The 13,262-nt window shown below is 46.3% G+C and overlaps 1 protein-coding gene across 3 annotated transcripts in view; it reads left to right on the top strand.

The window, feature by feature from the left end:
• Nucleotides 1-13,262, top strand: part of LOC126193617 (aftiphilin) — an 83,782-nt gene that overhangs the window by 56,178 nt on the left and 14,342 nt on the right. Inside the window, exon 7 of one of the 3 annotated variants that reach the window (XM_049932701.1) lies at nucleotides 9,138-9,233. The exons of 1 other annotated variant lie outside the window; for it this stretch is intronic. In XM_049932701.1, coding sequence (XP_049788658.1) covers nucleotides 9,138-9,233 — 96 coding nt within the window. The remainder of the gene's footprint in view (nucleotides 1-9,137; nucleotides 9,234-13,262) is intronic. One more of the 3 variants, XM_049932702.1, reaches the window with a different exon arrangement.

Raw genomic sequence — 13,262 nt, 5'->3', positions numbered from 1 at the left:
AATGGCTTTTGGCTCATTGTCATTGATGCTTATTCCCGATTCCCATATGTGGTTCGCTGCTCCTCAACCACTTCAGAAGTTGCAATCCAGGCACTAGCAAAAATCTTTTCTGTGGAAGGTCTGCCAATCACCCTGGTCTCAGACAATGGACCGCAGTTTATTTCGCAGACCTTCCAGGATTTTTGTAGGCGCTTCGGTATTCGGCACGTTTGCTCTCCCCCCTTCCATCCACAATCGAATGGGGAAGCCGAGCGCATGGTGCGCACATTTAAGACGCAGATGAAAAAGTATGTGCACGAATTTCCTGCAGAGGAAGCCTTGACGTTTTTCTTGACAGCATACCGGACCACACCAATGGGCGACCGCAGCCCCGCAGAGCTCCTCCATGGGCGTCAACCTAGGACTCTGCTGCACCTCCTCCGGCCTGGTCCTCGCCAGTCTTCACAAAACGAAGTACCTGGCTTTCCACTGGGTATGTCGGTCTGGGCCCGTGGGTTTGGTCGCAATCCACGTTGGATACTGGCAGTGGTCCTGCGCCAAAATGGCCGCCGGCTCTATACCTTGCAGATGGGGGATCGGGTGGTACGTCGTCACCAAAATCAGCTACGTCCACGTTCGGGCACCCACCCTCCGACCTCTCGGACACCGGCTTCCCCATTGCCGGCACCTGTATTGGTTTCACAGGGGACGTTACCTCCTCTCCCCGCTGTGACTCTGCCGCACTGCGATGGTTCTCAGCCTTGGCAGCCCCCAGTAGCTCCAGCACCGGCATCGCCATCATTCGAGATGCCCCAGCGAGAGCCGGCCCCCCTAGCAGGTTCGGTTTCTCAGGGGGCTAGTTCACCTGTGGTTGTCCCTTCCCCTTCATCCCCACCACTGGGTCTTGCCCCTCCTGAGGTGGAACGGGATCCGGAGTTCGACAGCTTGTCACCCGTTCTGTCCCGAGCTCCGGTTGTGGGACGACGGGGGCCTCTTCGTGTGGGTCACTTCCAGCCGTATTCGAAGGTTCCAGCTCGAGGGTTGGCAGATCCCCTCGACTCCGGCCACCAATGGATGTGGAGGTCATCGCTCCTGCCCGACGCTCCACCTTCCGACGCAGTGGATCACAGTGGCTTCACCCCCCGAAGGAGGAGGAGTGTAGTAGCCACCAGAAAGATCGCGGGAGGCGCACATTGGCACAGCGCGTCACGGGCGGTAGTTGCCGCAAGTAGAGTCCCGTCCACCAGAGGGCACGCGAGAATTCGGACGCGACCTCTGCCGGCGTAACAACAAGAACAACAACAACAACTCCAGCAGCACGGGCCGTGCCCAGTCAGTCAACATCGGGCATGCCTAGGACACAGTCCTGGTCTACGCTAAGTGAAGTGCGACGTAAACGTGAATAGTGTTACTACAGGGACACTCCTTTGTGGCTGTTTTTTGGAGGTGGGAGGATTGGGGGTGTGAGGGGAAATGACAAGGAGATATGTTTGCGGACTAGGTCTGGGGATAGTACCTGTATGTAAAGGCCTTGGTGAGACCCTCAGCATACTGAGCGATGGAGGTAGCCTTTTTTTTTTTCTCCACTGCAGATATGCTGTCCCGAAATAGCCAGACTGTATGGGAGGGATTTTTGGGTGTGAAAGGAATGACAGTTGTTAAAATGTAGGCACTGTTGCTGGTTGCAGAGTTTAATGTGGACAGAGGGGTGGATGGAGCCACAGCACCCTACCACAAGGATTAGAAGACCCAGGTGAAAAACCCACCCAATCCACACAACCAGTACTTCCTATTCCAGTCCTGTCACAGGTTTATCAGACACCATCAGGGGCCGGGCCACCTGTGGAAGCTTCCATGTCATTTGCCAGGTCTTCTGCCATCGTTGCACAGCTTTTTATGTTGGTATGACTACCAACCAGGTGTCCGTCAGGGTAAATGACCACAGCCAAACTGTGACCTGGAGAAAAGTATACAACCTTGTGGCACAGCGTGCAGCTGAACATAACACACTCAATTTCAATTGCTACTTCACTACCCAAGCCATCTGGACCCTTCTCTTCACCACCAGCGTTTCTGAACTGTGCAGGTGGAAATTATGCTTACAACACATTCTCCACTCCCGTAATTATCCTGCCCTCAACATACGGTAATATACTGTCTCCACACCCTCCACCCAACAGTTTTCACCCCCTCTGTCCTATCATCTCCTCCCCATTCTAATCTCCAATCTGTTTATTTGCAGCTCTCTGCCAAACCATCTGCCCATCTTTACCTACTCCTCTCCTTGTTTGTTCCTTTTTTCCTCACCTCCCTGCCCTACAACCTCCTGACCCTGCTCCTGTCTGCAGTCTAGTCTCTGCACACTCCACTAGACACCTTTCCCTGTGAATTTGACTCATGGTATGTTCTTGGGTTAGCAGTTGAGTAAAGGCACCACTTGATGCAACATGTTGGCAAGTGCCCTACTGATTACCTTCTGGCAAAGAAGATAAGTAGGAAACTGTTATAACGTCAAGTTGAACACATATATTTCAAAACGACACAACATACATAAGTCACAGAGTAAGTTGACAAGCAAGACATGTGTACACGTTAACATTCGAATGAGCACTGAGTCCCAGTCTAGCGGCCGCTGCTCGGCTGGCCGCTTAGGTGGCACAGCTGCTGCATGGCTGGCAGACAGCGCCGCACGTAGAGGACGCGCGTAATTGTGCGGCGGCGCTTTGAATGATCGGCGAGTCACAACAGTTTTTTCCCCTTTGAAATTGTTGCACTGGTCCTGATGGAGGTGTCCTGGAGATGGCTAATGTCCATAGGCGTTGTTTGACTCGCCATAAAGTCTCGAGGAGGAGGCTTCCCATACGGACGGAAGTGTCCCCGATTGTAACGGGTCGAGATGACAGGAGACGTAGGAATCGAATCTGCTGGGGCCCCATGCACCAATCTGCCTGTTGCGGCAAGTCCAGTTGATATAACAGGAGACATGGGCGATGTGTCTGCATCTGTTGGAGGAGGAGGCGAGTAGATAGGCTCTGACAGAGGATGGTCATCCAGTTCCTGCATGGGCACGTCTCCTGGTGGTGTCCGTTCTTGCGCTGGCATCGTGATGACGGTGAGAGGGCTGCATTGTGAGTATTGAGAGATGCCAAAATCCCGAGCGTCAGGTAGGGCCAAAAGTGGTGTAGCGGCATTCGGAACAGGCGTTGCCGCCACACGAGGCCGAAGCTGGTCCGAATGACGGACTGCAACACCCGCGTCCGTCTGGATTTCATACAGGCGTCAGCCACGGTGTCGTAAGATGTGCCCGGGCTCCATTTTGGCCGCCTGCCATATCCCCGTACCCAGACGAGGTTGTCGGCAGTGAACCGGCCAAGTGAAGGCACCCGCAGCCATGAGGTGGAAGGCCGCAGAAGATGAAGTAGCGTGCGGGACTGTCGGCCATGCAAGAGCTCAGCCGGGCTATGGGTGCCCATGGGGGTGAAACAGTAAGATGCCAGGAACTGGAGAAGCGCCTCATCAGCAGCAGAAGTCAGAAGTTTCCGCATCTGAGCCTTAAATGTGTGGACCAGTCGTTCAGCCTCGCCGTTTGATTGTGGATGGAACGGCTGGGCCATGACATGCATAACGCCGTAACGAGCACAAAAATCCGCAAATTCGGAAGAGGCAAATTGCGGACCATTATCAGTAACAAGAGTAGAGGGGAGGCCTTGCAAAGAAAAAATGCAGGCGAGAGCACTTGTGGTTGCCACGGTGGTAGGCGACGTGCAACGGACAATGAAAGGAAACTTAGAGTAGGCGTCAATTGTGAGGAGCCAATAAGTACCTAAAAAGGGTCCCGCAAAGTCAGCATGAATGCGCTCCCAGGGTTCTCGGGCGAAGGCCACGGTGACAAAGATGACTTCGGGGCAGCGGCCTGTGACGCACAAGGGCCACAGGCGGCGACCATGTGTGCCATTTCAGAGTCAATGCCAGGCCAGTACACATGACGGCACACCAGAGATTTTGTGCGAGACACACCCCAGTGCCCTTGGTGAAGGAGGCGCAAGACCGAAGCATGCGAAGACGCAGGTACCACAACACGCGTCGAAGCATTGTCAGTGGAATGGAGGATAACACCTTCCCTAGCCGTGAGGCGGTAGCGCAAAGCGTAGTAGTTCCGCAACGGATCAAAAGTCTTAGCGGACGGGCGATCTGGCCAACCCTTCTGAATACAGCGTAAAACCCGGGAGAGGGTAGGGTCACAACCTGTAGCAGGCGCCAGCCTGTTCCCAGTGATGGGGAACCCATCCACAACCCGCTGCTCGGCAACATCCAGGTGGAAACTCAAAAGTTCGTCCCTATCGAATGCCTGATCAGGACCCATGGGAAGGCGAGACAGAGCATCAGCATTTGCATGTTGAGCCGTTGGCCGGAAATGAATCTCATAATTGAAACGAGACAAGTAAAGAGCCCAACGCTGGAGGCGGTGAGCAGCCTTGTTGGGAAGTGACGTTGATGTTTGAAACAAGGAAACAGGTGGTTTGTGATCCGTAACAAGATGAAATTTTTAACCATAGAGAAAAACACCGAACTTATGAAGAGCATAAATAATGGCCAAAGCTTCTTTTTCAATTTGAGAATACTTTTGTTGGGCATCCGTGAGCGTTTTGGAGGCATAAGCAATGGGTTGTTTTGAACTGTCAGAAAAACAGTGTGCAAGGACTGCACGGACCCCGTATTGAGAGGCGTCTGTGGCAAGAACAAGATGTTGGCCAGGTCAGTAAGTAGCCAGGCACGGGGCCTGTTTCAGCATAGTCTTCAATTTCTGGAAAGCCGCATTGCATGACGCGGACCAGTGAAAAGGCACGTTTTTATGCAACAAGCGATGCAACGGCTGAGCCACCGAAGTCGCAGACGGTAAAAACTTGTGATAGTATGCTATTTTCCCCAAGAAGGCCTGCAGTTCCGTAACAAATGTAGGGAGAGGAAGGGCATCGATCGCAGCGACAGTTTGCTGAAGCGGACGAATACCATCCCGAGAGAGTTGAAACCCCAAGTATGTGACAGACGCCTGAAAAAATTGTGATTTCTGAAGATTACACTTAAGACCGGCAGTCTGTAAGACATGAAAAAGTGTGCGGAGATTTTGAAGATGTTCTTCAGTGGAGGAGCCAGTGACAACAATGTCGTCCATGTAATTGATACACCCAGGGACAGGGAGCAATAATTTTTCCAAGAATCGCTGAAAGAGAGCAGGGGCGCTAGCAACCCCGAAAGGTAAGCGTTTGTAATGATAGAGGCTGAAAGGCGTGTTAAGGACCAGAAACTGCCGGGAAGCAGTGTCGAGAGGAAGTTGATGATAAGCTTCTGACAGGTCAATTTTAGAAAAATACTGGCCTCCAGCAAGTTTAATGAACAGTTCTTCAGGTCGGGGCATAGGGGAAGTGTCGATGAGGCATTGAGGATTTACAGTGGCTTTGAAATCGCCACAGAGACGAATATCACCATTTGGCTTAGCAACAACGACAGGAGAGCACCACTCACTGGAAGTGACAGGAAGCAAGACCCCTGAAGTAGTGAGACGATCCAGCTCCCATTTTACCCGATCACGAAGGGCCACAGGAATGGGCCGAGCCCGAAAAAACTTAGGCCGAGCAGTGGGTTTGAGTGTGATATGAGCTTCAAAGTCGTTTGCACAGCCTAACCCATGAGAAAAAAGGGACGAAAACGTCGTCGACAAGGAATCCAATTGAGCATAAGGAATAGCATCAGAGACGATATTGACAGAGTCATCTATGGAGAACCCAAAAACATGAAAGGCATCGAAACCAAAAAGATTCTCTGCATTACTCTGGTCGACCACAAATATGGGAACAGTGCGAACGACGGATTTGTAAGATACTTCAGCATTAAATTGTCCCAAGAGAGAAATCTTCTGCTTATTGTACGTCCGTAATTGCCGAGTGACAGGTGACAGGAGCAGAGAACCCAATTGAAGATACGTCTGAGAATTGATTATAGTGGCAGCAGAACCCGTATCCACCTGCAAGCGAACATCTCGACCAAGGAGTTGGACAGTGAGGAATAACTTCCCTGAAAGGGAAGAAGTGCAATTGACAGACAACACAGAATCAGAATCAGCGTCATGTTCATGAACATTATGTATGCGGTCGGATTTGCAAACAGAAGACACATGACCTTTCTGTTTGCAATTGTGACACAGAGCCCAACGTTGGGACAATACTCGCGTGAATGTTTCGTAAAACACCATGGACATGAAGGAAGTTGCTGGGGGTTTTGCTGCAGTTTCTTAGTGGGTTGTTTACGGTTAGGCCGAGGCTGCGCGTGGGAGCGCACTGCGGCCACGTCGGACGGTGGGGACGCGCCGCACGCGTCGTCAACAGCGCACAGAGGTTGTATTTCCCCAACATCACCCCACGCCTCTATTTGCGCCCCAGCGGCGCGAGAAATTTCAAAAGACTGTGCAATGGAGAGAACTTCATCTAGAGTCGGATTTGCCAACTGAAGGGCACGTTGCCGAACTTCTTTGTCAGGCGCCGACCGGATAATAGCATCCCGTACTATGAAATAGGCATAGGATTCGTTGTGAACGTCAGTAACAAATTGACACTTTCGACTGGGGCCTTGAAGTTCAGCAGCCCAAGCGCGATAGGATTGATGCGGCTGTTTTTGACAACGATAAAAGGCAACACGAGAGGCTACCACATGCGTTTGCTTTTGAAAATAGACAGACAGAAGTGAGCACATTTCAGCAAAGGACAAAGACGCAGGATTCTTCAAAGGAACCAATTGCGACAACAACCGATACATTTGAGGTGAAATCCAGGAAAGGAACAGAGACTTACATGGTTGTTCGTCGGTGACATGAAATGCCAAGAAGTGCTGTGGAAGACGTTTTTCATAATCAGACCAGTCTTCCGCCGTCTCGTCATAAGGAGGAAAAGGAGGTATAGCCAACGACGAGAAACGCCCCGCATTTGACGCCGCGACGAAATCACGAATCGCCGCTGTTAGAAGCGTTTGCTGTTCAAGGAGACTTTGCAATAGTTGCTCGACAGTAGCCATGGAAAACTGTGGGTCAACGGTGAAAAGGAAAAATCCCATCCTCGTCGCCAATTGTTATAACGTCAAGTTGAACACACACATTTCAGAACGACACAACACACATAAGTCACAGAGTAAGTTGACAAGTAAGACATGTGCACACATTAACATTTGAATGAGCACTGAGTCCCAGTCTAGCGGCCGCTGCTCGGCTGGCCGCTTAGGTGGCGCAGCTGCTGCATGGCTGGCAGACAGCGCCGCACGTAGAGGACGCGCGTAATTGCGCGGCGGCGCTTTGAATGATCGGCGAGTCACAACAGAAACTAGTTGAAATATTTCATCAAAAGAATACAGCTGTAGTTACTGTAGCAAACGAGTAAACAGTAATGGAGTTCCTAATGTCTTGCTCAAAAGGACAAGAAATATAAAATTAAGAATGAGATTACCTGACAACTGTCACATTAGAAAAAAGCATGCTGGTAAATCTCAACCCATAGGAAATATGGCAGTTTGGTCATATGAAGAGAGTGACTCACTGTAGGACCTGTCAAGAATATTATTATAACAATGTCCATGGGAAAAGACGAAGAGGAAGATGATCTTGTCATGGCTGAGTATGATGATATTGATGGACATTGTTTGTATAAAATCAGTTGACATTTCTAATTTCAAATAGCAATTATTTCATGAAGTTATAAAGCTGTGATTCTTTTGTTTATTTTTATATTGAAATTTGAAAAGTTAATTTTCTAACATGTGCATGCAAACTTGTGAGCTGCAAAGACAGGGACACACAGCTGTGGGTAATTTGAGAGTAGGTGTTATAAGGCCCTTTGCTTGGTTGTCTTAAGTACATGTTTTCATCCGAATATGTTTTTTAATTTATTTTTTTTATTCCATTCAGAGGAAAAGAACTTGGTGGGATTTGAATTCAGGTGGTGAAATTGAGGTTTCATTTTACCCTCTCCAGTTTATGTAATAGTTTAGTTAGGAGCATTTGCAAAAATGGGTACTTTTTGTATGAATTCATCTATGTTCTTTCTCTTGTGCATTGAAATTTTTTATATTTTCATCCATTGTTAAAAATACTCTCCATGCCAAGGATATTCCTGTGTTACTTGCTATCCATTTCATAATTTGTTCCATCATGCTATTTTTCTCCTGTGTTGCACACTTTTTGTATTGGCCACACAGGTGTCAAAGGCAGGAAACCTATTTAATGTGCATGTGCACACACAATCCATCAATTTGATGATGCCAAATAAAACCACATTATAAAGTTTGTGTTTAGATTTCCTTCCTGTTACTGCTTTATGATTGTAGATGGTTTCTTTATTTTATTTTGAAAATTATTCATTTACTCAAGATCATAGGCTTGGATCAACTGTTTTTTGATATACAGATTTTTTAAATTATAAGGTGACCATTGAAAGCCAAGAAGGAACTGCTACTTTGTGATGATCCATAGTACTCAGGGCACCTAGTATTGAAATTCCTACATATTTAGCTTGTGTGTGCAAAAATTCACGCGTTACAAATCTGTTAGTTAATTTGTCTGTAATTGAGAAGTTTATCCTGTGTAACTTCTGGATTGTGCTGTTAATCCTGTATGCTCAGTGAAGTCCTCACCCTCCCCTCTGTTTCCCCCACCCTTGCCCCCCCCCCCCCCAAATCTGTTTCCATACTCAAAACATTGTCTATAAGTGTTGTTGTATAATAACTTGCGCCCCTATTGTTGTGTCCAGCCTGTTTCTGAAAATTTAGTATTCATTTGCATCAAAACTCGGTGATCTATAGACAAGCAAAATTCAATCAGCAAGGAGAGGATGCACTGTTCTGCCATTGTCCTGCTTCCTCACCCCCTTCCCACTCTTCTTTCATCATTTATGTTGAATGGCTAAAATTCATAAAATTGTAATTACTTTGCAGTGTGATTCTCTTGATAAATTTTAGAGCTTGATTTGTATGTCTCTTGCTCCATTAAAAAATAAAGAACTGCATGTAAGAGATATAACATATCTTAACAATTTGTAGTGGTTGTCCTTGTTTATTACCATAATTGTGTGGTAATGATGTCTGTCTTGTGTTTATGCTGACTAAATTGGTCATGGAAGCAGGCTGCCAGTCAGCCCTGCTTGACCTCGACTGTCTCAACACATTTGATAGCTTAACAACATCCTCCACATCTGACACTCTTTGGGAGTTCTGCAGTGAGTATTGGTGTTTCAGCTATGTTCTGCTCGCTTTCTGCAATGACCCTGTTTGATCTTCCTGTTATCTCCATGCATGATTCTTTAATGCAGCATGTAAAATCAGCTTTTAATTCTGTCTTGGAATGCAGGAGATTAAAAGAAGTGTTTTATGTGTTCCATATTTACACTGATCTACATCCAAAGGATTCTATAATGGAAGTAGGCAATTGAGAGTATGATGATCCTGTTAAATTAGTGTGACAAGATGGTAAAAAGAGAGATTGTGTTATGGAAATGAGACTAGACTGCAGTAATTATTGATGGTATTGCAGAAGTTGTTTTCTAATAATTAGACATATAAGTAGAATATTAAGGTTGCGACTTGTGTTCATATGTATTAATGCATCAACTTGTCAAATAAAGAAATTGATCTGACAGTAGAAGATTGATTGTAGTATAAAATAGTAAATAAAGTAGATCTTTACTTTTCTTAACCACATACCGCATGTATGTATGCTAGTTTGTCGAAACTTTTGCTGTAACATGGGGAAACAGCCAACAACTAATGTAAATAACAACAAATGTAATCTAAACATGAACAGCCGCCTGAAGATGAACCTCTCAGCATGCAACTGGTAACAGTGTTGTTTGTGTAAATAAACAGTATTATTGACAGTGACTGGTTGCTGTTTTCATCTTTGCAAGCATCATCTTGTATAATATATGTGTATCATGTAGTGTTTTCTTATCTGAATATTTCAGAATGCCATTGCAAAAACAACCACACATAGTTATTTGTCTCTTTGGGCTCCGTTCTTGATTTCAGTTGGTAATGTATATCACTAAAATATTCTATATCTGATACAAAATAAACATTTTTGTTGTTTATATTTGTCACATCATTTCTTGCTGCTTTTATGTTTCTGTACTACTAAAGCAGTACCCTTTTTGTAGCTTTTTGAAACAATTTAATCATTCTTTTTTCCATTTCATTTCCCTGTTCTCAAGGATCTTTAACTTTCTCATTTCCATGTTGTCTATGGACTCTTTGCATTTAGTAGGCAGAGTTATGATAGGTAATATTGCTGTTTTGTTTTTCATATATGAAGTCTTCACGGGTTGTCAGCCGAGTAGCGTCGTCGTCTCGTAGCAACGTTTCGATGGAATGCTTCTCCATCTTCAGGCAAAGTGTTGGGATATCGTTGCTCGTGGGCTGATATCTCTGCGGGACCGCTCTCCGCTTCCTGCCACCGGCCAATCGCGCACCCACGGAATTGCCCGATGCGCCTGGAGTGGCCGGTGGTGGGGGGGGGGGGGGGGGACACATGTGCGGGGTTAGTGTTCCAGCGTCTGTCTCTGTCTGCTCCATCCTTGGCCCTTGGTGGGACGGAACGTTCTTCTCTGATTTTCCTGTTTGCAGGCTCCCAGGCTGTGCTGATGGTAGCCACTGTCGCATTTGATTAGGTTGTAGTGTAACCGTATTTCTATGGACTCTTTGATTACTGAGTCCCAAAATCCGTTTGTACTGCATATTTTGTTTGTGTCCACAAAATCAAAGGTGTGCTTCTCGTCAATACTATGTTCTGCCACAGCAGATTTGGTGGTCTGACCCAAGCGTACATGCCTGATGTGTTCATTGCAGCGCTGTGAGATGCAACATTTCGTCTCTCCTATATATTGCATCCCACATTCCCATCCGATGTTGTACACACCAGGTGCCATCAGATCTAGTGGATCCTTGGTTGAACCGAGAAGGTCTTTGATTTTTCCCACTGCGCGGAAAATGGTCTTCACTTCATGTTTCTTGAGAATTCTCATGATCTTGGCTGTTTGAGGACCCGTGTGTGGCAAGAACGCACAGCCCATTGCTTAGTCTTCATCCAGTCTGTCTCCTCTCTTTATGTGGTCAGTCTTCAGAGCTATTGGCTGACAACCTGCAAAATTCACCAAGAAAGCCTGCACTCATATATTTTGTTTTTGTTTATCTGCCAAAGGATGTTCTTTTCTGTATAATTATTCTTAACTCGTGTCTTTCAACTCTGATTCACATCCACATAGGACAGGCTTTCAGTATTGTTTTTTCACATCCTATGCTCATACCCCCCCCCCCCCCCCCCCCATGAACCATGGACCTTGCCGTTGGTGGGGAGGCTTGCGTGCCTCAGCGATACAGATAGCCGTACCGTAGGTGCAACCACAACGGAGGGGTATCTGTTGAGAGGCCAGACAAACGTGTGGTTCCTGAAGAGGGGCAGCAGCCTTTTCAGTAGTTGCAAGGGCAACAGTCTGAATGATTGACTGATCTGGCCTTGTAACAATAACCAAAACGGCCTTGCTGTGCTGGTACTGCGAACGGCTGAAAGCAAGGGGCAACTACAGCCGTAATTTTTCCCGAGGGCATGCAGCTTTACTGTATGATTAAATGATGATGGCGTCCTCTTGGGTAAAATATTCCGGAGGTAAAATAGTCCCCCATTCGGATCTCCGGGCGGGGACTACTCAAGAGGACGTCGTTATCAGGAGAAAGAAAACTGGCATTCTACGGATCGGAGCGTGGAATGTCAGATCCCTTAATCGGGGAGGTAAATTAGAAAATTTGAAAAGGGAAATGGATAGGTTAAAGTTAGATATAGTGGGAATTAGTGAAGTTCGGTGGCAGGAGGAACAAGACTTCTGGTCAGGTGACTACAGGGCTATAAACACAAAATCAAATAGGGGTAATGCAGGAGTAGGTTTAATAATGAATAGGAAAATAGGAATGCGGGTAAGCTACTACAAACATCATAGTGAATGCATTATTGTGGCCAAGATAGATACGAAGCCCACACCTACTACAGTATTACAAATTTATATGCCAACTAGCTCTGCCGATGACGAAGAAATTGAAGAAATGTATGATGAAATAAAAGAAATTATTCAGATTGTGAAGGGAGACGAAAATTTAATAGTCATGGGTGACTGGAATTTGAGTGTAGGAAAAGGGAGAGAAGGAAACATAGTAGGTGAATATGGATTGGGGCTAAGAAATGAAAGAGGAAGCCGCCTGGTAGAATTATGCACAGAGCACAACATAATCATAGCTAACACTTGGTTTAAGAATCATGAAAGAAGGTTGTATACATGGAAGAACCCTGGAGATACTAAAAGGTATCAGATAGATTATATAATGGTAAGACAGAGATTTAGGAACCAGGTTTTAAATTGTAAGACATTTCCAGGGGCAGATGTGGACTCTGACCACAATCTATTGGTTATGACCTGTAGATTAAAACTGAAGAAACTGCAAAAAGGTGGGAATTTCAGGAGATGGGACCTGGATAAACTGAAAGAACCAGAGGTTGTAGAGAGTTTCAGGGAGAGCATAAGGGAACAATTGACAGGAATGGGGGAAAGAACTACAGTAGAAGAAGAATGGGTAGCTTTGAGGGATGAAGTAGCGAAGGCAGCAGAGGATCAAGTAGGTAAAAAGACGAGGGCCAATAGAAATCCTTGGGTAACAGAAGAAATATTGAATTTAATTGATGAAAGGAGAAAATATAAAAATGCAGTAAATGAAGCAGGCAAAAAGGAATACAAATGTCTCAAAAATGAGATCGTCAGGAAGTGCAAAATGGCTAAGCAGGGATGGCTAGAGGACAAATGTAAGGATGTAGAGGCCTATCTCACTAGGGGTAAGATAGATACTGCCTACAGGAAAATTAAAGAGACCTTTGGAGATAAGAGAACCACTTGTATGAACATCAAGAGCTCAGATGGAAACCCAGTTCTAAGCAAAGAAGGGAAAGCAGAAAGGTGGAAGGAGTATATAGAGGGTCTATACAAGGGCGATGTACTCGAGGACAATATTATGGAAATGGAAGAGGATGTAGATGAAGATGAAATGGGAGATACGATACTGCGTGAAGAGTTTGACAGAGCACTGAAAGACCTGAGTCGAAACAAGGCCCCCGGAGTAGACAACATTCCATTGGAACTACTGACAGCCTTGGGAGAGCCAGTCCTGACAAAACTCTACCATCTGGTGAGCAAGATGTATGAAACAGGCGA

Source organism: Schistocerca nitens, chromosome 1 (assembly GCF_023898315.1).
Source record: "Schistocerca nitens isolate TAMUIC-IGC-003100 chromosome 1, iqSchNite1.1, whole genome shotgun sequence".
Lineage (NCBI taxonomy): Eukaryota > Metazoa > Arthropoda > Insecta > Orthoptera > Acrididae > Schistocerca > Schistocerca nitens.
Note: the sequence above shows the minus strand (reverse complement) of the source record. Positions and strands in the feature narration are given on the sequence as shown.